Raw genomic sequence first — 26,368 nt, 5'->3', positions numbered from 1 at the left:
CACTTGAATCGATCTTCTATAGCTATAGCCTATTAAAACAAAATTTGCGTTCTTACGGACATGTCTGTCGTATGTCCCATATTCATTCCTGATGTTATCTCTCACAATGATGCTGGTTTGTTAACAATGATATTTCTTCGCATACGTGGCTGGTCTGGGTAATTAAGTGAAGAGAGTCGGCCACTGTGTTGTCCATGGTGGATGGTTATGCCTGAAATTAGGTATTATCGTGACCCACTTGACAATGTGGAGCTCAGAATGTTAAATTCCCTATCGATTGGCGAAATGGAATGCCCTATGCATCCATCTTCAACTACCAATCCATGTTCAGTCTTTTTATCCCCGTCGTGCTACCATAATAACATTACAAACCTTTGCACATGAATCACTTGAATAATGAGTTATAAATGAGTCCAAACTTACCTTCTTCCCCCACCGTATTTTCTGAGACCGCCTTTTTCGTACGTCCTGACTTCCCTCAGTAGATGCACCGACCTGGGACTGGCCCCAGCGCGTACGTGGGCGGTCTCTGTGACCGACGTGTCGCAGTTGGAGACGTAGGTGCTGGTCTGAGACGCTCGGGTGGTGCGGCATTTCCATGTGTATCGGTGGTTTGGATTGCGGCGCAGGGCGGCTCGGACGTACGCCTTGCGGAGGACCGTCTGCACCTGAAAATGTATCGGGTAAAATTATACAGCTTTATTCATTGCGTAGAGATTTTTTTTTTCATTGTTTACTTACTTAGACTTTCAGAAATCTTAAACTATAATTTTTTGTTGATTTTACCCTGCAGAGTGATAATACGTTCTGAGTAAGTACTTATATTTCACATACAAAATAAGGGAAATTCATTTCGTCTTAAAAGAAAGATAAAATATCTTCTTCACATTCTTTTTAATATCTGAGATCATCAGACAGTTATCTTCTATTACTTATCTTCTATTATCAATGGCATCGAATTCCAAAGCCATGATATCGATTTGACATTTCATGTATTATTCAAAAATCATCACTGCTCTCTAAAAATTCGTCTTTTTCAGAAACAAAAATTATATACACTGGGAGTTTTTTCGCGTATAAATGAAATACTTTGTCATTACAATGATGACAAACAAATCAGAATAGCATTAAAACTATGAATAAATGAGAAACATAAAAATTATGCTTTAGTTTTTATATATGTATGAAATTAATTTGTTTATATAAAATTTATAATAAGAAATAGCAAGCAGTTAAAAATAGATTCTACAATTTTAAGTTTTCGACAAGTTGATATAAATATTTGATCAATATATTCCCTATTTGGAACAAAATAGTAACCTTTAAATTTTTTCCAACAATCCAAGATATAACAACAAGAAAGGATATTCCCAGATGTATCATTTTGATCCTAAAATGCATCTTCCGATAAATATGCAGTCCTTGCAATATTTTGAATTATTATACAGACAAATTCATCCGTTCATCTCTCATTTTCTGCTCTCTAATTTTAGACTCACTGTTCACTAACTCACTGATTAAGATAAATGAATTTTTCATTTAATCTTAATATACCCATGCTATTGCACTGCAGAAGTCAAAAGTATATCATTGAAATTAATATGCATTTTCTGAAATGTAGGATAAAACTCAATATGATGATTAACATAGAGGGGACTATTATATCCGTTCTCATTGATGTGGTCATCATGCTTTTAAGTAAGTCCGTCTTCGATGTTTAATAATTTACATTTCGAGAGTTTGTCAATAAGACTTAGTTTATGTATATATTCCTATATCAGAAATATCATATATTTATTGTCTTGGCAACTAAATTTGACAATGAAGAAGATGCTTAAACATTTTATATAGACTCTTATAAGAAGACTACCGATTGCAATGGTTCTCATGACTTCGGGGAAATTTCTTCAGTTCTTCAGTGGAAATGGTGAGAGTTGAAATTTTCATTTCGCTACAACATTCTTAATTAAAAAATAAATCTAATTGGCCAAATTAGCGCCTCATTAAGAAGAACTTTTTCGATAACTGAAATATCTTAGGTCTGAAAAGTGATTTTCACGCTGTAATTTTGACTTTTTCTAACATCAACAATTTATGCTGCCAGATATTAACTCAGATGCAAAGGAATCTAACTTTTTAATTTTAGGAATCTACCTTTAAAATTTTTTAGAATTATTTTGAAGCCTTTTTATAAATGTTTAAAATGTAACGACTATTTTATAAATGTTTGATTTGAGCGCCTTTACAATGCACTGTAATGCGTCACGATTTCCATGATAAAAGTGCCTTTTGTAAAATTTACAGGGGGTATTGATTTCCATTCATCCTCTATTTGCCATTATTCGTATTGGCATTCCTGTTAGAAAGAATTATTTTCAACACATTCTAATCACATTTGTTCAGAGGTAAAACGTCGGGGAACCTCGCAATAGCATGCTAAAAATAATGTGCGCAATACTTTTTCTTTTAATTTCGAGTGTTTTTAAGTTGTAAATTCAAGTTTATTGTTTTATCTATTATTGCTACATATTTATTTAAATAATTTGCAATTGATTCCTGCGCCGACGGATTTTCTCTTGCAATCAGCGATTTTACTTTAAAAATATTTGAAATAGTACATTCCTTTTCGGATATTAGTTTCAAACCTCCTTTCCATATAGAAAAATTATTGACAGTTTTTTACTTTTGGATGGACATTATTATTTATTTTGCACTTAGGTGTTTTAATATCATGCATTTTGAAACGTTTTTGAATTATGGTATAGAAACATTTTGAAAACACAAAAATATATTTTTCAATCTGCAATTTTTTATATACGATATTTTGAAAGGAAGAAAAATTTAAAAGTAAAATAATAAACTATTGTCAAAAATATTGATTCCAAAATACTTGCTTTGTTTATCAAATTCGTTCAAAAGAATATGGAAATGCTCTATCTTCAATGAATTATTTGTGCAATATTGTGCGGATGATCGTATTTATCACTATTTACATTTTTGAATAGGAATTAAATGATATTACAATTATCGATCGTCTTTATTTTGTTTCATTTTCATATAATATATAATTCAGATATAGGTAATTATTAAAAGTTCCATTCGTGTAAGAGATTTCATATTATAGTGAATTCTCTAAACAAAACTTTTATGTTAATTATGGATTGATACAAAAATTATACCATAAATATTTGCTATCTATATAGTTTAATGTAAAGCAATGTCATGTCACATCAAGACACATATAATACATAAGTTATTGCTATATGTACTTACCTCAACGTTCATGAAACAATAGAGAATGGACACGAAAATCCCCTAGAACACATATAAAGCTAATATTACGACTAATTCTCTTAAACAGAAAAAGGCTACAATAATTGCGTGTGAAAGATTTTTAAAGTAGAGATAATAAAAATAGAATTAATTATTTATGTTCTATAAAGAATTAGGACTCGTAATTGGATGCATAATTATTCATGTAAACATAAAGTCGCAAATTAATGCTTCATGAGATTAAAATTAATTTTTTAATTAGATTTTTTTGTTAAGAATTAATAAGCAGTTTCTTATAATTTTGTAATTTTTATTTTGAATATTGAAGTCAAGCGATGTCAGATGATGATCGATCTAGAATGTAGCTTGAAAAGTATATTATATGTACAAAAGGTTTATGAAATAAATAACTTCATCACTATAACATTTCTTCGGGAAACCGCAACAACCTTTTCTAAAATGTGTACAATTGGTTTGATGTATAAGTTAAAATGATTTATATTAAGAACATTTTAATAGTATGAAATTGTTTTGTTTTAGTTTCATTTATAGATTGTAAATTCTGTAGTTTGTAGAGAAGAATACTCCAATTCTATTATCTTTAGAAATAATAAGAAGACATGGATGAAGCAACATATTTATGTTTCATTACAGACTTATAATATAGATTCCTTACTACGTTTCTAATCGCTGCAAAGAGAGATTTTTAAGGTTCTTAATAAATAACATACCAATACTATGACTTTGGTTACAAAAATGAAGATTCTGGAAACATAGAAAAATTATGACTCTATCTATACTAGGATCCGTGAATTAGAGATTCTTTGACAGAATTATACGTGCCGTTATGCCATATCAAAGTTATATATAAGGTGATGCAATCATGAGAGGATTTATTTTTTCTTTAAAGTGTTAACAGCAGAGCGAGATAATTAATAAGTCCTATAGATAGAGTTACCTGTATAAAAAAAGGGGGAATGAAGTAAATTCTCTTCATGATAATGTATTTGAACAATAAAAATTAAATGGAATAACTGAATAAAATTAACAAATATTTTTGTAGTAATAGCTGTATACCATACATACTTCTAATTATCGTATTTTTAAACTTATATGCTGAATTTAAGTAATTCTATTGAAAAATTACATAATTTGGATAAACAATTGTTCAATGAAATATAAATTTAATTATTCAAGATGTCATAAAATATTTCAAACATTTGAAAAAAAAAATGTTATGAAAATACCAAAGAATGCAATATTGTAAATTATTCATTGTAGAATAGTCGTGCTTTTAAAATTCTTTTAGTTCAACGAACAGCATAACGAATGCAGAAGCAATAATAATATATTCAATTGTCATCAAAAAAAAGCATACAGGTAGGGAAAATTTCAATATACTCATTGATTCCAGTAGTTAAAATTTACAATTACTATTCAGTTTCAGTTTTAGTATTACATAAAGGACAGACTGGATAAACTCAATGTATGGGTCACAGATAATATGTAACAGCAAAATGTTGAATAATACTTGGAGGGACTGGAATACCGCCTTGACTTTTTTGTAGTTCCCAAGGCTGCTCACATTTAAAGTTACTGAAGTAAGTAGTTTTATTAAAGATTTCATACACGGCCTTTAAAACGTCGAAACAACCGTATTCCGTAACAACAGTAATAGTTATTTTTACATTAATTTTTCGCAACCAGGGAAATACTTTGCGACCAACCTGCATAATAACGATTCGTAAACAAAAGATGTATTTTAATAGGTCGTAGAATAAATAAAAATTCAGTTATCTTCTCAGAATCTGAATACAAAAAATATCTATATAAATTAAATAATTTTCATTTCAGACTCAAGAAAATTAATTATTTTAAGAATCTATGAATCATAAACTTGATGCATGCAAAAATAACTTGGAATTGTTTATCAAATTAATTAAACTAGATTTCTTTAAAAAATATTTACCGAGAAACATTCGAAATAACTTATTTGTCACTCTTACTTTTTATTTATAGATACTACAGCTGAAATCATATTTTTAATTAGTAAAATTTTGCATCAGCTTTGCATGTAAGACAGAACACAGAATAATGATAGGAATAAAAATGTTTCTTTAAGAAAAGGTTTGTCACTGCGGATGTGAAAGAAAGCAAAATAATGAATAAAGAAAAGAAAAGGTGTATAGGTCTTCTAACTTTGAACTCAAACTTGCAGTAAACATGAAATTATTACTAAACTAGCTATTTAAAATATACGAGATTTAAATATTGTAAGAATTTTCTTTCCTACCTAAATGCTATTGAAGATTCCGTAATTTAAATTCTAGATAATAATGTAATTCGCATAATTATGCTTCATAAAAACAGTTCAAATGTGTTCATTTAAAGAGACACACGCAACTGATTTACACCTTATACAAAGTTTTATATAATACTCCTGAAGAAAACGCATGATATGAGTTTCATCACTAGGCAGTCAGCTGAAAAATTCGTTTCCTTTTGGCATGCTTAAAGTTAGCTTCACTGCAGAAAACTTTTGGAGTCAATATCTAACTCTTTTTGGAGGAAAGTACTTTTTCCATTCACTTTCTCCCACTCCCGTTCCTTTTCGCTCAAAAATGGAATTCAGAAAGCGAAAAAATTTCAGTAAACGGTTTTACTCCTCGGTGTCAAAGTAGGAGAGTATGCTTTTAAGAATTCTTTCAAGGGATATTTTGTTTTGAAGGAAAACATTTCTTCCTTTCTGAAGGATAGCAATAAAGTTTGATAATTGAATTTCCCTGAAACTTTCCCATGCTTTAAATTATCTGAGGCGTTGAAGGTTAAAAATGAAGTAATGAAAAGATGTAATGCTGAAGAAATATAATTTTAGATTTTATAAAAATTTCCTTTTTTTAAATCCCTTTTAGTTTTGCAGTTTCAGATTCTTGGAACAGATTTCAATGTAAAAATGTTTTCAAGCGTTTGTCTAAGTTATCATTTCTGATTGGCATAATTATTATATTTTACTGAAATGTGCGTTTTAGATTATTAGAATCTGTTATCAGAAATATTACAAATAAATAAATTTAAAAATAAAAATAAATTAATAAATAAAATATTTAAAAAATATAAATATAGAGAATATCTTTTATTAATTATTATTATTAATTATTAATATTAAAACAAAAATATTTTTTGTTTAAATTAAAATTGTTTAAATTGTTTCTTAATTGTTTGTTTTAAATTTAAATTAATTAAAACCATCCTTAAATTTTAACAAAGAAATGCAATGTAAGATTTTTAATAAAATAGCTAAAATTTAGTAAGAAAAACAATTTCGTTTGTTTATCTTGTTTCATTTATTCTATTTTTACAAATTAAGCAGATAGAATTATAGTGATTTAAAAATACCATTCTTCGATATTTATATAAACATGTGTATTAATTTTAGACGTTCTAATTATTATCATCAAAACACTGTACTATAGCATAGTTATATTTGATTCATACATGAAAAATTGCAAAATTTTGGGTTAACCTGCTGTTTAAAAATAAAGAATTTTAAGCTTTGGAACAGTTTTATCATATATTAAGTGGCGTCACTTTATTGTCATGAGAATGATATTTCAATGATAGAACTTTTAAATGCTCCAGTGGAATTGATAATCCTTGTATTCTAATAAGAAATTCATTCAAATGTTTTTAATTTGAACAGACTAAGGAAACTTATTAGCTATATAAACTATATATTTTTAAACTAAAAAATGAAGTCAAGTATTCAATTTGAAGTGATTAAATACACTATTAGAGAAAAGACTTGTAATAATCATGACTTTTTTTTCACGGAGATAGTTAATTTGATTTTACTGAAATTATAGTCCAGTTGGAAAGGAAGGCACCTAATAGTACTTTAATAGAAAAGAAAATTGACTTTATTCATATTGAAAAAATATAAATGATATATGAAAGAAAACAAATATGTGCTTATTTAAAGTTGCATCAAAACTAAACGAAGTAAAAATTGATTCAAATTTGAAAATAAAACGAGCTAAGCATGACTTATATATTAATCGATATTTATTTATTAATATATTAATATTGTCTTATTTATATGGCATATAATGACATCACAAGTTTATTACTTCGATACGACGTGAGGCACATTGAAAAATTTGAATGATTGAATCACCGCGATAGCAATAGCGAGATTTGAGGTTGAATCCTAAAGGTCATTACCGCCTACGTTATAACTCCTCACGTGGGAAGTACACCTCTTCATCGGCAGGGGGTAGCCGACCCCATATCTTTTCTGTACCCAGCTGGGTGGCGAGAAGCAGTCACCATACCGGAAGCTTCTCATTCTCATATTTGAAATAGCCCGGTGGGATCGACACAATGATATGGCACACAGTGGCATGCGTATAATACCATGAGCAATAAAAAACAGAATCAGTTTCATAAGATATGTGCCACCTGATGATGGAACTGTTGGTGGAAAAAAGGGCATGTATAAACACGTATGATTGTTTCAATGCTAACAAACGGAATCGGCTCAAAAAAAAATTGAAACAGGTATGTTTGAAGATGCGAATTTAGTCTGAGCCCGCGTCAAGTCAGCTAATATAAACGATTCTATTAGACCTATCCAGTAATATAACAATTATGTACTGTGGAATCGGCGGAACTAAGATTTTGTAACCAAAAAACAACTGACCATGGATCTCCGTAAAATAATAAAGAATTTATAGAATAAAGACACTTTTTGGACTAAAATCTGAAGATATTGCAAGAAAATAAAAATAAAGGAGGAGTTTTGCGATTAAATAATTTACCCATCAAAAAATGGTACACGTCATTTACACGCCTTGGTTAACGATTAAATCAGTTTTTTTTTTTAAATGATGGCTAAAAAACTAACAACAAAATCTATTCTAATTATACTGAAAAACAACGTTTACTTGAGATGACTGAAGAGCTGCATTGGTTATCATGTACGCTTCTTCTAATTTGCTGTCATCTCTCGGGTTTACGCAAAACAGAAGATGAGTTATTCCAAGAAGTGGAAAGAGTAAAGCTGTGGCTTTCATAGCTCGTCTGTAAGGAGAATAAAGGCAAACAATGAAGAAATTAATGTACTAAGCGTTGATGTATAAATGTAAAAGAATTTATAAGTATTTGATATCTTGTCAAATGTGTTAGTTTAAATGATTAATACATATATGATACAATACATTTCTTTTCGATTTATTTCATTAATTTTGTATAGCAAGGAAGTTTTTGAAGAAATTTCACTTCTTTTTAAAGAATAAAAGGCAAACATTGGATGACTCTTAAACAGAAATTAGCATTTTATAAAATTTAAACTTATTTAATGAATTATACTTCATGGGAAGATTTCACGTTTTTAATTACTGCAGTCAATTCGTATTCAAATTTCGAATTGCTTTATGCAATCAATATATTTAATGTAAAAATACTTTGAAAAATTGTCTGTATATTTTTTATGTCCTTCATCATTCTTAATATAAATTATTTATAAATTTAACTATCATTTACTTATTATATTTCGTTTAATAATATCTGAATGATATTTAATGAAATACTATCCTGATATAAAGCTATCATGTATTATATTATTCTTTAAATATCATCATAGAAAAAATGTAAATTATAGTATCAAAAAATTTATCTCATGTAAACTCATTAAATCTGAGCTGCTAAACATTGCATCAAATGCAGATAGTTTCTAAAAGATTTATTTGAAAACAAAGGAATCTTTAAATAACATTATAGAAAAAATGTAAATTATAGTATCAAAAAATTTATCTAATGTAAACTCATTAAATCCGAGTTGCTAAACATTGCATCAAATGCAGATAGTTTCTAAAAGATTTATTTGAAAACAAAGGAATCTTTAAATAACATTATAGAAAAAAATGTAAATTATAGTATCAAAAAATTTATCTAATGTAAACTCATTAAATCCGAGTTGCTAAACATTGCATCAAATGCAGATAGTTTCTAAAAGATTTATTTGAAAACAAAGGAATCTTTAAATAACATTATAGAAAAAAATGTAAATTATAGTATCAAAAAATTTATCTAATGTAAACTCATTAAATCCGAGTTGCTAAACATTGCATCAAATGCAGATAGTTTCTAAAAGATTTATTTGAAAACAAAGGAATCTTTAAATAACATTATAGAAAAAATGTAAATTATAGTATCAAAAAATTTATCTAATGTAAACTCATTAAATCCGAGTTGCTAAACATTGCATCAAATGCAGATAGTTTCTAAAAGATTTATTTGAAAACAAAGGAATCTTTAAATAACATTATAGAAAAAAATGTAAATTATAGTATCAAAAAATTTATCTAATGTAAACTCATTAAATCTGAGCTGCTAAACATTGCATCAAATGCAGATAGTTTCTAAAAGATTTATTTGAAAACAAAGGAATCTTTAAATAACATTATAGAAAAAATGTAAATTATAGTATCAAAAAATTTATCTAATGTAAACTCATTAAATCCGAGTTGCTAAACATTGCATCAAATGCAGATAGTTTCTAAAAGATTTATTTGAAAACAAAGGAATCTTTAAATAACATTATAGAAAAAATGTAAATTATAGTATCAAAAAATTTATCTAATGTAAACTCATTAAATCCGAGTTGCTAAACATTGCATCAAATGCAGATAGTTTCTAAAAGATTTATTTGAAAACAAAGGAATCTTTAAATAACATTATAGAAAAAAATGTAAATTATAGTATCAAAAAATTTATCTCATGTAAACTCATTAAATCTGAGCTGCTAAACATTGCATCAAATGCAGATAGTTTCTAAAAGATTTATTTGAAAACAAAGGAATCTTTAAATAACATTATAGAAAAAATGTAAATTATAGTATCAAAAAATTTATCTAATGTAAACTCATTAAATCCGAGTTGCTAAACATTGCATCAAATGCAGATAGTTTCTAAAAGATTTATTTGAAAACAAAGGAATCTTTAAATAACATTATAGAAAAAAATGTAAATTATAGTATCAAAAAATTTATCTAATGTAAACTCATTAAATCCGAGTTGCTAAACATTGCATCAAATGCAGATAGTTTCTAAAAGATTTATTTGAAAACAAAGGAATCTTTAAATAACATTATAGAAAAAAATGTAAATTATAGTATCAAAAAATTTATCTAATGTAAACTCATTAAATCCGAGTTGCTAAACATTGCATCAAATGCAGATAGTTTCTAAAAGATTTATTTGAAAACAAAGGAATCTTTAAATAACATTATAGAAAAAATGTAAATTATAGTATCAAAAAATTTATCTCATGTAAACTCATTAAATCTGAGCTGCTAAACATTGCATCAAATGCAGATAGTTTCTAAAAGATTTATTTGAAAACAAAGGAATCTTTAAATAACATTATAGAAAAAATGTAAATTATAGTATCAAAAAATTTATCTCATGTAAACTCATTAAATCTGAGCTGCTAAACATTGCATCAAATGCAGATAGTTTCTAAAAGATTTATTTGAAAACAAAGGAATCTTTAAATATCATCATAGAAAAAATGTAAATTATAGTATCAAAAAATTTATCTCATGTAAACTCATTAAATCTGAGCTGCTAAACATTGCATCAAATGCAGATAGTTTCTAAAAGATTTATTTGAAAACAAAGGAATCTTTAAATAACATTATAGAAAAAAATGTAAATTATAGTATCAAAAAATTTATCTAATGTAAACTCATTAAATCCGAGTTGCTAAACATTGCATCAAATTCAGATAGTTTCTAAAAGATTTATTTGAAAACAAAGGAACAGTTATATTAATTTCATAAATTTTAAATTTAAATCAGTCTTCTTTTTCTTTATGATTTTAAATATTTTATTATTATATAACTATCATAAATTCCAAGTATTATTATGTTGGCACATCTTGTACATAAATTTTTATTAATATGCTAATTCTATTAAAAGATGATATATGTTGTATTCTCGCGAGTTGAAAAGCGGCTTTATATTAATTTCCTTACTGTCTCGTGGAATATAAATTGAATTATTTAAGCTCTTTTTTACTTACCTGATTTGGACTATTTCGAATGTTGAGCTCGTTTTCATTTTTGTCACCAGAATTCGAATGATATTCACGAGAAAAATCAGGTTTATCTGCAAATAAATATTAATTTAATTGTTTACTTACTACTTTCATATGTGTTTATAATTATAGATATGCAGATTATTTGAGAGCTCTCATATACTGTATCAGGAGTTTATTTTCTAATGAAACAACAAATTCTTATACAGATGTTCTACCTGTACTGAAATACAGATCAAAATTATCCTTTTTTCGTTTTTTTTTTCAATTCCTACTATTAGTTCACACTCTCCCTATATATATTTATATATCTTGTTCAAATTTTCAATCGTTAAGAAAATAATTTTTATTCATCCACTCAAGTACAAACACATTTTTTAAAACCTGTAATGGATGACACTTGATGTTAATACAGTTTATTCAAATATTAATTAATTAATTATTAAATTTAATTTTTTAATACTTTTAATAGAGTTTTAGCAGTTTGTAATGAAAATTGAAATCAACAGGCAGTAGCTCAATCAGTAAAATGCAAGGATTTCAGTATTTTTCACGTGAAGGTGAAGAATGCGAATTCAATTCTTGCGAAAGTAGGAATTGATTTTAAAAAAATTGTTTCTTCTAATCCCATTAAAGCTAAAAGTGAATCTTGGGGTTCAATCTTAGAGGTAGACTTTTTTGCATCATTTGTGAAATAAATAATAAAAATAATTAAATTTATTCCTCTGCAAAATTTGAACACGATTTTTTAAATGTGCATGCAATTCTGCCTTTTTAAATTAAAGAAATAAAGAGAAATTCTCGTTGCCAGTATGCATTTCCAGTTTTCGAATTACTACTTTGTGGCAAGATTTATTTTTAAAAACCGTATTACTTGACATCACTTAACTTTCTACAACCAATGTTTAATGGGATGATTTTTCGAGTTCTTAAACAAATGTGTGGTTAATAATTGCAAAAATAAAATTTTGGCAATTTTCGTTGTCGTCAACGTTCCAGTTCCTTTATTGGCCTTTTATCGATCCGCCGAATTCAGACGGTTTAAAGAAGTACCACAATTAATGATTAGAGCTCAGAACTGTTTTAAATGCTTCAATTAAAGTGACATAAATTTTTAATTAAATCCCGAATTCTGAAAACTAGTTATGAATCTTTAGGATTTGAAAGGAAATAAAAAAAAATAATCAATATCACTATTAAACTCTAAAGCTAAAGAATTTACTTTTTAAATGCGAAAAACTATGGTCCAAATTTCATTTCTTAAGTTGTTAAGATTTTCGTATTATCGCGTCTATACGCATGAGATTACGCAATTCAGATCGATAGACGGTCATCACCTTTGCTTCTCCATTTGATATAGATTGGCAATTTAGATGCTAAATTAGAGAACCAATTTTATCTGTCTAGTTATTTGCGTTTTCTAATTATTCTGCTCACCTATGAAGAGCTTCCTATAAATGGATTTTAGTCAAAATTTGATAGAAATCAACTAATTAGTTGTTAAATCCATATTTCAGTAGTCTATTATCCACTGTATTTTATCGTGTTTACAGCAGACAGACAGGATTTTGAATTCCTCTGTAGTTATTTCTCTTTTTATGCCAGAAAGTAAAAAAAAGGCTGCTCGAACTTTTTAGGTACCCAAACCAACAAAATGGCACCTATAAAGGATTCTGCAATGACCAAGAATTGCCAAGAATCCGTCGCTGACCGAATTGTTATTGTTTTTTAAAGTTTATTCATTACTTTCTTTCTTTACTTACTTTTATCGTAATAATGTTGAATTGAAGAAACGAATAAAATGACTTTTATACATCGCAGTATCTCATACTCTAGAATTTTAATTTTTGGAATTATTTAGTTGATGAAATAATCCTGTGGAATCGAATTAAGTATTTAATTATAATCGCATTTAATAATTATTTAATTTATGATTATAATCGCACTTAATAATTATTTAATTTATAATTAGAATCGCATTTTAATTATTATTAATAAATATAAATGTTTTTTAAAATGTTAATTCGAATCTTGAAATTATTATTTTAATTTGAAAACTTTAATCTCTACCTCTTATACTGAAGTTTTCATAAGATTTTAAATCGTTTTATAAAATTTTTAATGAATAATACAATTTCATCAAAGATATTTTAGGAAGCTTCGTAAAATTCAGGATTTTCCTCTTAAAATTATAAGTTTTTAATGTATTAGAGAATATTGTCTGCGATTTTGAAAATTCTTTTTATTTTGTGCACATTTCGTAATTATTGAGTTCTTATTATAAGTTATTTCAGAGTTTATATTTTATTTTGTTTATTATTCGAAAAAAAAACAATCTAATAATATCAGTGATATCTGTTAAGTATATATAATGTTTAGAAATTTATTCTTTAACATTCTATTTCTTATAAATTAATTGATCGATAAAAAAATCGTTTATTAATTTGGATAGAGAAGAGTTCGTTCAACTCGGATATAAGGAAAATATTTCTATAAGTAATATCCAGGGTATCCAATCGAGAGAATTAGTTATAGTTTCAACAAGAAAAATTATTTGAAAATTACAAAAAGTGAACCAAACAAACGAAAAAAAATAACGAGGTTATAACATTTCTAAGGATAAGTATGTTACACTTTCAGAAACAGAGAAGCAATCCAAGCGAAGCAATACGTAAAGAGGATTTAATGATCGTCTGGAAGAAGTTTTTCGTATAGCAAAACTAATATAACACTTTGATTAAAAGGCAACATTTCCTGATAGTCTGCGATATTTTCTATAGTTTATAATGACACGTAGAAAAATCAGCACAATTTATTAGAATTGCTTTTCGAGGATCTTTTTCAAAATGAGAGATTGGATCATGTGAAGGAATCCATACCCTTTCAAAAGTTTTCTCTTAAAAGAACTTTATAAAATGTAGAATTTTATACGACAATAATTTTAATGTGTTAGCAGTTTTAAAACATTTATATTATAATAATCGGAACCTGAATAATTCATAGCTTATTATGGTATAAAACTGATGCTTATCAATATCATATTATTATTTAAATGACGTAATATTTTATAATATAACAATAAAATATTTTACTCTATAACAACAGAATTATTTTGAATTTATTATGATATTCCGGGTTATGCTGAGATTAATAACTAGTTCAATCGTATTCTTAATTATTATTCTTTTACTCTTACTCGTTTTCCAAGTATAAAATGTGAAATCATTATAATTGGCAAAAGAAATTAAAATAAGAAATTTTGATTAATTTTCACGTTTTTTGTTTGTTTGTTTCAGTTCACATCTGTCATTTCTGGTATTATATTTATCTATGATCGTGAAGCTCATAAATGAAACAGACTTAATCTAGGTGAGCAAATTTTTTAATAGGCAAATTAGTAAAGAAAGGCCGGCGTTCTGGCATAGGGGTAGCGCGTCTTCCCCGTGATCTGGGCGTTCCGGGTTCGAGTCCCGATTTGGGCATGGTTGTTCTTCTGTTGTTCTATCTGTGAGATGTGTGAATGTGTCCTCCTGTAAAAAGGGGTTGTGCAAGCGAATGAGTGATGCGTGAGTGGCAAAGTCGTACTCTTGGCCCTAGTTGGCGCTGCTATAAAAAATAAGAGACGTTCCCCCTCAGGCTTAAATCGCTGTCTTCGTAACAGTGGGCTTGTCAGTGGCAAGTGCCATAAGAAACAAACAAACAAACAAGTAAAGAAAAATTTGAAGACTGATAGAATTTCTTATAAAAAATGAATAAATTTTATTTTAACTATTTTTTAAAGCTAACGCAATGCATTTTTTTTACTAAATTTGTGAAAATTTCACAAAATTTCATTTAAATCAGTATGTGCTGATGTTACTATTATCTAAATAAAATACACATTCCTGTTAAAAGATAAATGCAAAATTCTGCATTTTACAGAAGTATATCTGAAATCTGATATTCCTTTATTCTCCTTAAAACCTTTCTTTAAGAAACGATCTGTAGGTCATTCCTTAAAATAATTGTTGATTTCTAAGATTTCAGCAAATCTTTTCAAACTACTCTTGTAATCACTTTGTAGAGAACAATTTTTATGCTTTCAGCCATATTCATAGCTATTAAAGAAATGCAATGCATAAGTAGACAAAAGAAAGCGCAGATTTTAATCTACTTTCCAATTTTATTAACCCTCTCATTCCCAAGATTATCCGAATTCATGTACCACAGATACTGGAGCGCCCAGGTTTCTCTTTTAAAGATAAGAAAAATTCCTTAGCCCCTAAAAAAACCCGCAATAAAACTATGTGTCTTTTATGGGTCAATAAACAAAAGAGGAGCTGATGACTGTTAAATAAATGAATGTTCTTACATGCTTTAAGAGTTTTTAGAAAATCGCCCTTAATTCCCAAAACATTCTAGGTAAGCACCTCTTGTGAACAAAGCATGTGATAATCAATTATACTTAACTAAAAGGGGTGGAAATTTCGGTGACAGGAGCTACTGCTGCAATGAACGAGCATTTGGGGTTTTTCAATATTGATAGGGTAACTTCAATAAATTTACCGTTGCAAAAGTATTTATTGATATTTAAGATAATACATTTTTTTATATGTACGGAATAAATCATTTTATATTAAAGGTAATTTTATATTCCGCAACCTTTCTTTGAAAGTCAATTTAAAAAAAAAGAATATAAATTTCTTACCCCGAGAGCACCGATCATAGGTCCTGTGATGATCCACACATAAGGAGATCGCCCGTATCCTTCCCAGCAATCTGTATCTAAAGTGGAACTCATAGCACTGCACCAAGTTATGATCAAAGCCAGTGGAATGCCTGTTAAAATAAGACAAATAAATATTAAAAAAAAGACAATTTCAAGTAATTAGTGTGTATGGAAATTATGTATCTTTGACCGAAAGATGAACGTGACATCATGATGAAGGAAGTTTTAACTCTTAATTTTTTTTTTGTCTTTAAAGGAAATAGATATTAATAGAAATTATCGTGAAGCAGTTACAGAAGTGAAATTTTTTTTCCTTCATGACAAATGTCACTACTTGGAAATTTACAGAATTTTATCTTATTACATGACTTCTGATAACAACTCTTATTAGAAATTTTGACTTTTGTCAGCTGATTTTTTCTTATTCTCCATGTATTTCGTCAAAAGGAGAAAAATATTCTATAATCAGAAATCAAATATTATAATAAGAATTATTTGGTGATTAGATTTTTAATTAATTTTGAAACAATCGAATTTGTGAAAAATCTAAATTTTTGTTATAATTTAAATTTGATTATTTTCCTTAATTTTATAGTAGATTCTTCAGAAATGATACAGTTCATTAAATTGCTATTGTTCTTGCTTTTCACTTTTATTATTTAGCATGTCTGTATACGACTTTTTTTCTTATAGAAATTCGTAAAAGATCATGTATATGTGCCTCCAGGTCAAAAGGCCAGGATTGATTTAAAATTCTGTATCACAGCTGCTACCGCCAGCATCGAAACAGAAAATACGCGCAAAATTTGGCAAGAATTACATTTCAAACTTGATGTAAACCATATAACAAAAGGACAGCATAACGAACATTTGTAAGTACATTCAAAATTTTCTTATATTACTTCAGCATTATGCGCATTTTACTGAAGGCATTTATTACGTTTTGCGTATTGCACATATGAAATTGGGGCATTCATTTTGACTTACCCGGTACTTTTTTCACATTTTATATATGCGATTCTAAAAAAAGATAAAATCAAATTCTTGAATTTAAGATCAAATCAATAAATGCACGGAATCAAATCTTTCTCCAATATCACTAAGAATGTCAATTAAAATCCATTTATTAAAAACTAATTCATGGTATTATAAATACCTAAGTCTTTATCGGAAAGATATGAAAATCAAATATTTGCCCAGACGTCTGAATATACCTAATGAATACTATAGTTTACTTATAAGTTATTAAATTATTGATATTTAACGTGCATATATTTAAAAAAAAATCAATACCCAAAAGCGAAATTAAGAAAGGAATAAAATGAGAAGCAATCATAATATTTTTATATAACTCGAAAATGTAACCGTAATATTTCAAATAATTTATTTTTCCTTTTCTAGTAATAATTACATAGTTTATGACAGAAATGGATACTATCCATAATTATTCCAAAAATATAGAAAAGTTTTCATTTAATATATATATATATATATAGAAAAGTATTAGAATCAAGTTATGTAACTATGTAACTACCATTCCAATCTAAACTCTAAAATTTTCAAAAATCTAATTTTCTCACAAGTTAACAGGATCAAAAGGGTTTGCAATAATAAAAATTCTTATATTGAATCATCAAACAACCTCCTTAAAAATTTAATTAAAAATGAATTTCCTAGAAATTACTGTAATGTCAATTTTTTAATTAAACAAGGTATGGTTTGGGATTAATCCTTTGGCTTAAATAAAAATAGAACTTTCCTTGCATATTGGATTACTCAATAGATGGCGCTGGGAGCCTACATCTGTTTACATAATTTACCGCTAGTTTTTTAAAAAACAGGGAATCACAATCAATAGTTTAAAGTTTTCTTGACTGTTAATGGTATGTACTGGCCTTTTCGTTTTTAATTTTTAATTTTAGTGCTATTGTTTGTTTTTATTGTTATTTTTGTTTTTGTATTTTTACTTTGTTGTGGTTAATTTCTTCTTATTTGTTGTTTTATATTTCCTTTCTGTTAAAATGGTATATCTCTTGAGCATAATTTCAGGGGATTTTCGGGTCACGAGGAATCATTTTTAGACAATGTCTGTTTTTTCCTCACAGAAAAAATCATTTTCTTTGAATCCCTGCCTGAGGGTGACCCTTGAAAAAGTCTTCAGGCCGGATTCTTTTTTTATATTTTTTATAATTTTTTTTTTTTTTTTGATTTTTTGTTTTTCCTATTAACTTGATTCTAATACTTTTCTATCAATTCATCTGTGTTTTAGAAGTAGCTGCAATTGCGCTCTCTAAATACTATGAAGTTCTTTTTTTGGTTTTAGTTTAAATAGGTTATAAATTTTAGTTGCGATTTCGAAACTGTTTTTGTTTCGTTTTCGTTTTCGTTTCGTTTTCAAACTTTTTCTTACTTAAGATTGGTTACTTATATATATATATATATATATAAATTAAAATTCCGCAATCTACATCCATTTTCTGGAGGTATGATTCAGAAGAATCGGAATATTTAAACCCTTTGAGAAGAAAAAAATATATTATGTTTCAAATTACAGGAAAGGATTGTTAAAATAATGCAATCTTATTTATCTCCAAAATAAAAACTCAAGCTTATATATCACTAATACTATGTTTTTTTATCATGAATTCTTCCACAAAATAGGCGAAAACTAATTTTTTTAAATAGAAGCTTGCAATTTAATTAACGATTTGTCTTTATTATTTCTTATTTCAAGGAGTATTAAAAATTAAATCAGCATTAGAATCTATCAAATGTTATAAAAATATGGTAATCCATTGTATACGGACGTTACAATAATTTGGACACAAAACTTTGTTTGGCAAAACGATGTTTCATAATTGTGAGATTCTTTCAAATAAGGTTAGCAGTTTTCGTTTTTAATATGCCATTCTCTGGATTTTAATATTCATTCGATTGAAGTGCAGAGTTAAATTTAATCTGCAATAATTTTTAAACCGTATTATGTCCACATATATTTCCTGAATCAAACTATAAAACTTCTTTTATTTGAGAATAACTAATATTTTATTAATTATATCGCTTATGATCTCAATTTGTCCTGAAATTTTCCGCCCGATAAATCTCTGAATTATATATATATAAAATTTTAACAATTTTCAAAGAATTTTGCTAATTATTTTCTCAGAGATATAGAAACAGAAAACCGCATTTAACTCGGAAAGCTTAAAAATAATGCTGACTTTTTTTTCTATATAAATATGAATAATTAATTTGTATTTATAATCCGAGAAAGGATGAATTTCCACTAAATTAACACTTTATTTAAGAAATTCAAAATATGTAAAAAATATTTTCCAAACTAAATTTTTATAATTTAGTAGAGCATTTATTTATAGTACCTTTTCTTAGATTCACCTTTTGAAATTCTAATAGTGTGGATTATATTTGAAATATTAAACATTATAGCATATTTTATTTATTGTATTATATTGTCCTTTATTGTGGGAAACATGCATTTACATTACAGACAAAAGATAGAATTAAAAAAAGAAACTCTTCAAAGTATATTGCAATAGTGGAAACGTATTATGGCTCAGAAATTTCACATTCAGTATTGCCTTATTATCGCATTCGTTAAAATTAATTTTCATTTTATATCTATATTTTCAATTATTTGATATCTCCATTTGCAGATTTATTTTCCTGAACTTGAGACTTATTATGAAAAATAGAAGGTATAAAATATTTTGTCTAGGATTAAATATAAAAATTCAATAATCAATTAAAAATTATTATCATGTAAGAACTAGAAGCGTCCAAGCATGCTTGTTTTGTAATTGCCAACCACTTCAGAATTTTTTTACGGAATTCAGTTTCAATGGAATGGATTGAGATTTAACGAAGCATTAAGGATTTATTTTTTAAATAGATAGTTATTCCATCAAAGTGCACTTCATTATATAAAAACAAATTATTCTAAAGGTTTCAAACTAAATAATAAAAGCCATCTAATGCACTTGGTGTTTTATTCGAGGAGTTGAAGATTGTTTTTTTTTAATTCAATAATTGTTTTTGAAGTAAGAAAAATGTGATCAGTGTCAAATATTAGAATAAAGCCTTGGAAACTTCAAAGATTTCTGAAGTATAAAAGTCTAATTAGAAAAAATAATCTTTTAATTTGATATTCTTTATTATATGAACAAAAAGGTTTTAAACACATTTTATTAAAGCTTTTTTTATCATTGAAAAGTTGTCAAAGTTGAAAAGAGTTTCTAGTATAAATTAAAAACGATAAAAAGGTGTAAGTTACGGTACTTCTAAACTTTATTTGAAACTTATTTAATCATAAAACTTGAAAAAAAAATACTGAGCTTACATCAAATATATATAAAAAAGGGCTTTGCTCAATCAATTAAAAAAAGAATTTACAGAAACCTTGTAGATTCTTAGATTCTAAATGAATTTGCAACTCAATGTCAACTTATAAAAAAAAAACACTTTCATGAAGTCTTTCATAATGCGAATAAAAAAGTGGAGCAATTTGTGTTTCAAGTTGTAGTTGCAAATAAGTTATTTAGCACACGAAGTTTGCGTGTGCATTTATTTTTGGATCGTGAACTTCTAACTTCAAGATAAAAGAGCTCTGTTAAATAAATTAAAAAAAAAATTTGATACATTTTTTTTTGTAAGTAATGAGAACTTATCTAAAAAAAAAAGAATGGCACTTGCTGCAGTTGGATAACATGATGAAAGTGCGGAAGTAATTTTTCCTTAAGCATTTTCTAAATAAGTTTCAACAAACAGGGTCTTTGTTTTAAAACGTTTTCCCCTAAAAAGTTTGACAAAGCAAAAACAAGCAAATAGATATTTTTTTTAAATACCTGAGTACCATATTTCAACTTGATTTATCACAAAAAATAGCGGAATCAAAGTAAATATACAATGAGTTTATTTGTAGGGAATAAGAAATAGAAATTAAAAAAACTATCATTGCAATGAGCAAAGATGTACAAAAGGGGAAGAAATTAGATTGATGCAATTTGTAGAATGAATGTTCAGCGTTAAAGCTACAAAAAAGTAATTACAGACGAACAGCCTTATTTTTACTGCAGTCATATGAAGAAAACAGTAAATGCCACAGCATTTAACTATCAAATTTTATTAATCATTGTAATAGAACGCATTTTCCATTATTTTGATATGATTTTTGCAAATTTTGTTTGATATGGAAGTGAAGTCGAAATAATACGTTAAAAACGCAGATGATAATTAACATCATCCGGAGATGTGTTCAGGTTTAATTTTGTTTCACAGTATAGGTAATATACATAAAAAATGTATCTTTGATAACAAATTTGAAAATTTTCCTCTAAATGAGTATTTTGTCCAGAAATTATGAAGTAATTATAACAATAATGGATCAAGAAAATTCTGAACAATATATTTGATGCGTAAACTCTATTTACTAATTATGTGTATTATTATTTGTCCTAAAGAGTTAAAAATAAGTCATTATATTGATCCTCTTTTTCAGTTTTTAGATTTCAAAGCAATTATTATTACTTTTGTTTATTAAAAGAAGTAATTTCAAAACTGAAAGTCAACTGAAAATTCTAATGATATTTTGAACAGAAAGTTTTCACGTCTAATAGTAAAAATTATTATATACAAATCTTGGGAGTAAGTTCGTAACCTTATTGATGTATTAGAACATTTTTTTTTACAAATTTCAAATAAATATTTTATACATGAAAAATATTCTAGCAATAGAGAAAGGTGCTAATTTATAATTATTATTACGTGTTATTCATTCATATTCCAAAAATAGAAAAAGAATTTTGTTGAAAAAAATGAATATTCTTTCTCGTTTTTTTAATACCTAGCTGAATATGTAGAAAAATCTCTTCTAATTAGATTCAAATTATTTTGCGATTTCAGCATAGAACTCGCACATGATATTCATTTTCTAGCATAATACATTTTTTTAAATGCAGAATTGCATATTTTTACAAATAATAAATTTAGATATAAATATTTGAGATGTCATACTAAGTAGTATAAGGATATATATCATTATAATCTTTAAAATACACATAGAAAAAAACTGTTTTATATTTATCCACTCGTAATTGATTTGAAGCAGTTTTTCATGCTATATATTATATTGTTCAAGAATACCCACTATAACAAGATGTATTCATCTTGAACATGAATACATTTTGTTTCAAAATGCATTCTTAATGAACAACATTTAAGTACAGGAGAGGGCTAGGTCAAATTACAGTGATGAAAGTCATTGTCTTAATGAGTCCCATACTTATTCTTTTAAAGTTAAAACAGGAAAGCATGAAGGCCACGAATTTGTTGTGAGTGTAATGGGTTGGAGACCAGGTTTATTTTTCATCAAGAAAAAGTTTTGACAGTTTCATTCCTAAGCAATATAACATGAAGATTGAATGCCCATTTTTTTGTACTTCAACACTTATAGTTGTTTTTATAAGACGTTGAAATCAGTATAGCAATTTAAAAAAACAACTACTTGCACTATGACCTTACATATATGCACCATACCATTCACTGATATTTTCATATTATATGATTTAGTTTCACTCCTTTCTGAATGTAAATTATCTAAATTCACTCCCTGAATGAATATATCATAGAAAACACAGAACTAGATGATAAATGTATTGTAATTCTTTAATAAAGAGACTTGTACTTCCATCCATGCTACTCCAGTTCCGATTGTCTCTACTCTACTTCAACCATGTGTATTTCAGAGCCTCTGATAGAGAGAAAAAATCATGACTTTCCATGTAAATGGCTTTCTTTTTTTTGAGCCAATCACTTATGATATATTTGCCTTTTGAGCTCCTGTAACTACAATAAATATCCTTTCAGTCTTGCTTAAAATCAGTTTTTAAAAATTTCTTTTAGAATTCATTGTGGCATAAAAGATCATAGAATCATTTGTGACATTTTCTTTTTTATGTAGTTGTCCTAATAGTCTACATTCGTCATAAGTTTATTTATATTATTTTCAGGCTTACGATAGAATGATCTGGGCAGCTTTCAAATATTTGCAGACTTGCAATAACTTTGCTGCTTTCATTCTCTCAATAACATATTATTTCTTCTTATTTATTATTATCTCAGACGTGTACTATTCTAACAGTGTGTTTTTATATCTTCCATAAGTAGCATTTTATCTAAAAATCTACACCATCCATAGTAATGAGATTCTGCAAAATGTATTTCTACATAATTCCCCACTTACTGAAAGAACAATAGCAGAATTTTGGAGAAATCGAATCCCGCTGTATAACATTATCCTTATTAGCACCAGATATGGAATGGTATATCTAAGATGTTGATCAATGCTATAAATGTAAAACAATGTTGTTGGACATTTTATGCTATTAGAGGCAGCTTTGCTGTTGTTGTTTCGAACGGTACTTGCCATGGACAAGCTCGCTGACGAAGGCAGAAATGTTAAGCCAAGGGAGCGTCTCTTGTTTCAGTAGCGCTTCCTAGGGCCAAGAGTACGTCTTAGATACTCACGCATCACAGTCGCTTGCACAACCCCTTTTTACAGTGAGGCCCAGTCTCACATCTCACAGATAGAACAGTGGAAGAACAACCATGCCCGAACCGGGACTCGAACCCAGCACGCCCAGAACACGGGGAAGACGCGCTACCGCTACGCCAGGACGCCGGTTGCCGAAATCAGTGATTTTAAGCCTAGGGTAAGACAGCTTTAAGACTGAACTACAATCCAACTATTTTTAATTAGACTTCCTGAATCAGAATTAATATAACGAAACATTACATGGAATATATTAATTATTTTCAGTGACTATCATCGTTTTAAACAATATTTTAGATTTTCTAATAAGTTTTAAGAATAGTATGCTACAAACATATTGATTTTACTGATTTCATATTAGCTTTTATTTTATTCATTTAGGATTCAACTATTATCATTGAAATTCTCTTTTATATATATTATTCGCTGGAAGACTTATAAGTTATCCTCGAGTATCTTCTGGCGATCATTAATGCTCAAAAATAAGTGATCCATCAGATATATTTTTGTTTTGTGAACATTTGTTTTCAGTAAATTGTTTTTATCTGAATCAGTTTATTATGGAGTGACATATCTGAACTATTTTATATTCAAATAATGAATTTCTTTTCTCGTCATACTATTATTTCCAAATATTACAGCATTATTTCATATTGCAAAAAAAGGCCTTAGGAACAGACTCATACTATTGTGTTTGTTTTTCAAAATGCATTCATTATTTTCATAGTTTGAGCGTGCCAAAAACGTAGTTTCGCAGATTTTTTCCGACTGAATTCTCTAAACAGATGTTACCGAAAATCAAATTTTTCTGTCTTGGCATGCTGCATTGAAAGTAAAAAATATATCTTTCTCGTTAGACAGAAATTCAATAAAAAATGCATTTCTTTTAACAGCGATTGTACATAATCAATGCAAAATTGTCGTCTTTTAATATTTTTCTTTGCTAGTCTGCATTCGTGACTAACAGAGACCTACCGAGTATGGTCCTTTGACATTTTTGTCAATTACATATGACAGAAACAATTTGGGAAGCTTCGCTGTCGCTTTTCCTAGCGTCTTATGAGTAAATGTGTTAAATTGTAATAGAAAATCTCTGTATCATTATGGTACATATTCACTAACAAGAGAAATACTCACTTTAAATATTCTATAATTATGAATACATAGAATGAATTTTGATTTAATTTTTAATTTTGTCAGAAAGAAAAGCATGATTATTTATGCACGTTTCAAAAAACATATTTCTAAGTACTTCAAAAAGTCTGTTAATAGGTTAATTTCAAGCAATTATATAGTAGGAACCATTTACAGATTTCTTTGAAATATTTTTCCCTATATACACAAAGAAATAGCAATATTCAGTATTTGATTTCATGTTATCTTCTGAAAATAAATTTCTTTTTGATAAAATGTGGAATCTGGCTTTGCCACTCCGAATGTTGAATACTAATGAACAAAAAATATTCATTGAAATTTACTGCTCCATTGAAAAATGTAATAAAAAATTTTTAAGATTTTGCAAAAGTCTTTAAGGGCAAGTGTTAATCGAAATCAAAAAATGTTTGAAAAAAATAATGGTAATTATTATAGCTATAGTAAAATATTCATTTTGGTCAATGAACAGTTCTATAAAATTACAGAAATGATGCTGGATCATAATAGTTTAATTTTTAGATAGATTATTTAACATATTTCTATATCAGGAAGAATATAGTCCTATACCAGAATACTGCGAAATACCACATGGATTATAAATATCACGAGCAATATTGACCAATAAATTGGTCAGAAATATTGGTAACATTCTTATCATAAAACAAATTAATATCAGTCTGGTAGTATTTTAATAGTATTGTTGATATCATTTTTGTCATAAAACCAATCATTATAAGATGCATGAAGTATTTTACCTTGAATTCCATTTATTATCGTTTTATGTTAAAATGACAATTTAAAATAATTAAAGACGATTTATAGGATAATATAGGCATTAAAATGTTCTTAGTTTATGGAAGATGTCGAGAGTAGCTAAAATTTCCTATCTAATTGCATTTGGGACAGAATTGTTGCAGTCCACTTCATAAAATTTTGTCTCATGTATCCTTCTTTCACAGTGGCGAATATTTTATTTATCTACAACAAGTTCTACTTGAATTTTAGGAAGAACGCTCTTCACTCAATGTATTTCCAACATGGTGAAATAAAATACCCAAGCTGATTCAACAATAACGGCAAGCAAATGTTTATATTACATATGAATATCTGAAGATCGGCCGTATTGGTTTGGTTCAGGGGCATGGAATTATTCCTGGAATTCAATGTTAATAAGAAAATAAAAGTTTATGATCTAATAGTTGAAACTGTTGAATTTTCCTAGTCTTTTTTAGCTGTAGGATATGTCAGATATATTTAAGAAATTGAAAATATTAGATTGGATATGTGAGCAAAAGATCAAAGATGCGATAAAAGTAAGAGTCAAGAAAGAAATCAGATGATGAAGGTATGACAGGAATCTTCAAAAATGTTTGGTATTTCTTGCAATATAAGTGTTATTAAGTAGGTATTTACAAATTTAAGTCAACATTTTGAGTACATTGCATAGTCTTAGAGATTCAAGCGTACAAAAGCGAATGATTGAAATATTTTATTACACTTCCACGTTACTGTTTCATTTTGAATACACTATTTCTTATTTCTTTCTTTCCTAACTCATGATTAAGCT

At 27.5% G+C, this 26,368-nt stretch overlaps 1 protein-coding gene across 1 annotated transcript in view; it reads right to left on the bottom strand.

The window, feature by feature from the left end:
• Positions 1 to 26,368, bottom strand: part of LOC129966150 (corticotropin-releasing factor receptor 2-like) — a 236,546-nt gene that overhangs the window by 6,712 nt on the left and 203,466 nt on the right. The window contains exons 7-11 of the mRNA XM_056080542.1: positions 16,059 to 16,189; positions 11,357 to 11,442; positions 8,217 to 8,352; positions 3,274 to 3,315; positions 424 to 668 (exon numbers count right to left, since the gene is read on the bottom strand). Of these exons, the coding sequence (XP_055936517.1) occupies positions 424 to 668; positions 3,274 to 3,315; positions 8,217 to 8,352; positions 11,357 to 11,442; positions 16,059 to 16,189 (640 nt within the window). The remainder of the gene's footprint in view (positions 1 to 423; positions 669 to 3,273; positions 3,316 to 8,216; positions 8,353 to 11,356; positions 11,443 to 16,058; positions 16,190 to 26,368) is intronic.

The sequence above is a fragment of the Argiope bruennichi genome, chromosome 4 (assembly GCF_947563725.1).
Source record: "Argiope bruennichi chromosome 4, qqArgBrue1.1, whole genome shotgun sequence".
Taxonomy (NCBI): domain Eukaryota; kingdom Metazoa; phylum Arthropoda; class Arachnida; order Araneae; family Araneidae; genus Argiope; species Argiope bruennichi.
Note: the sequence above shows the minus strand (reverse complement) of the source record. Positions and strands in the feature narration are given on the sequence as shown.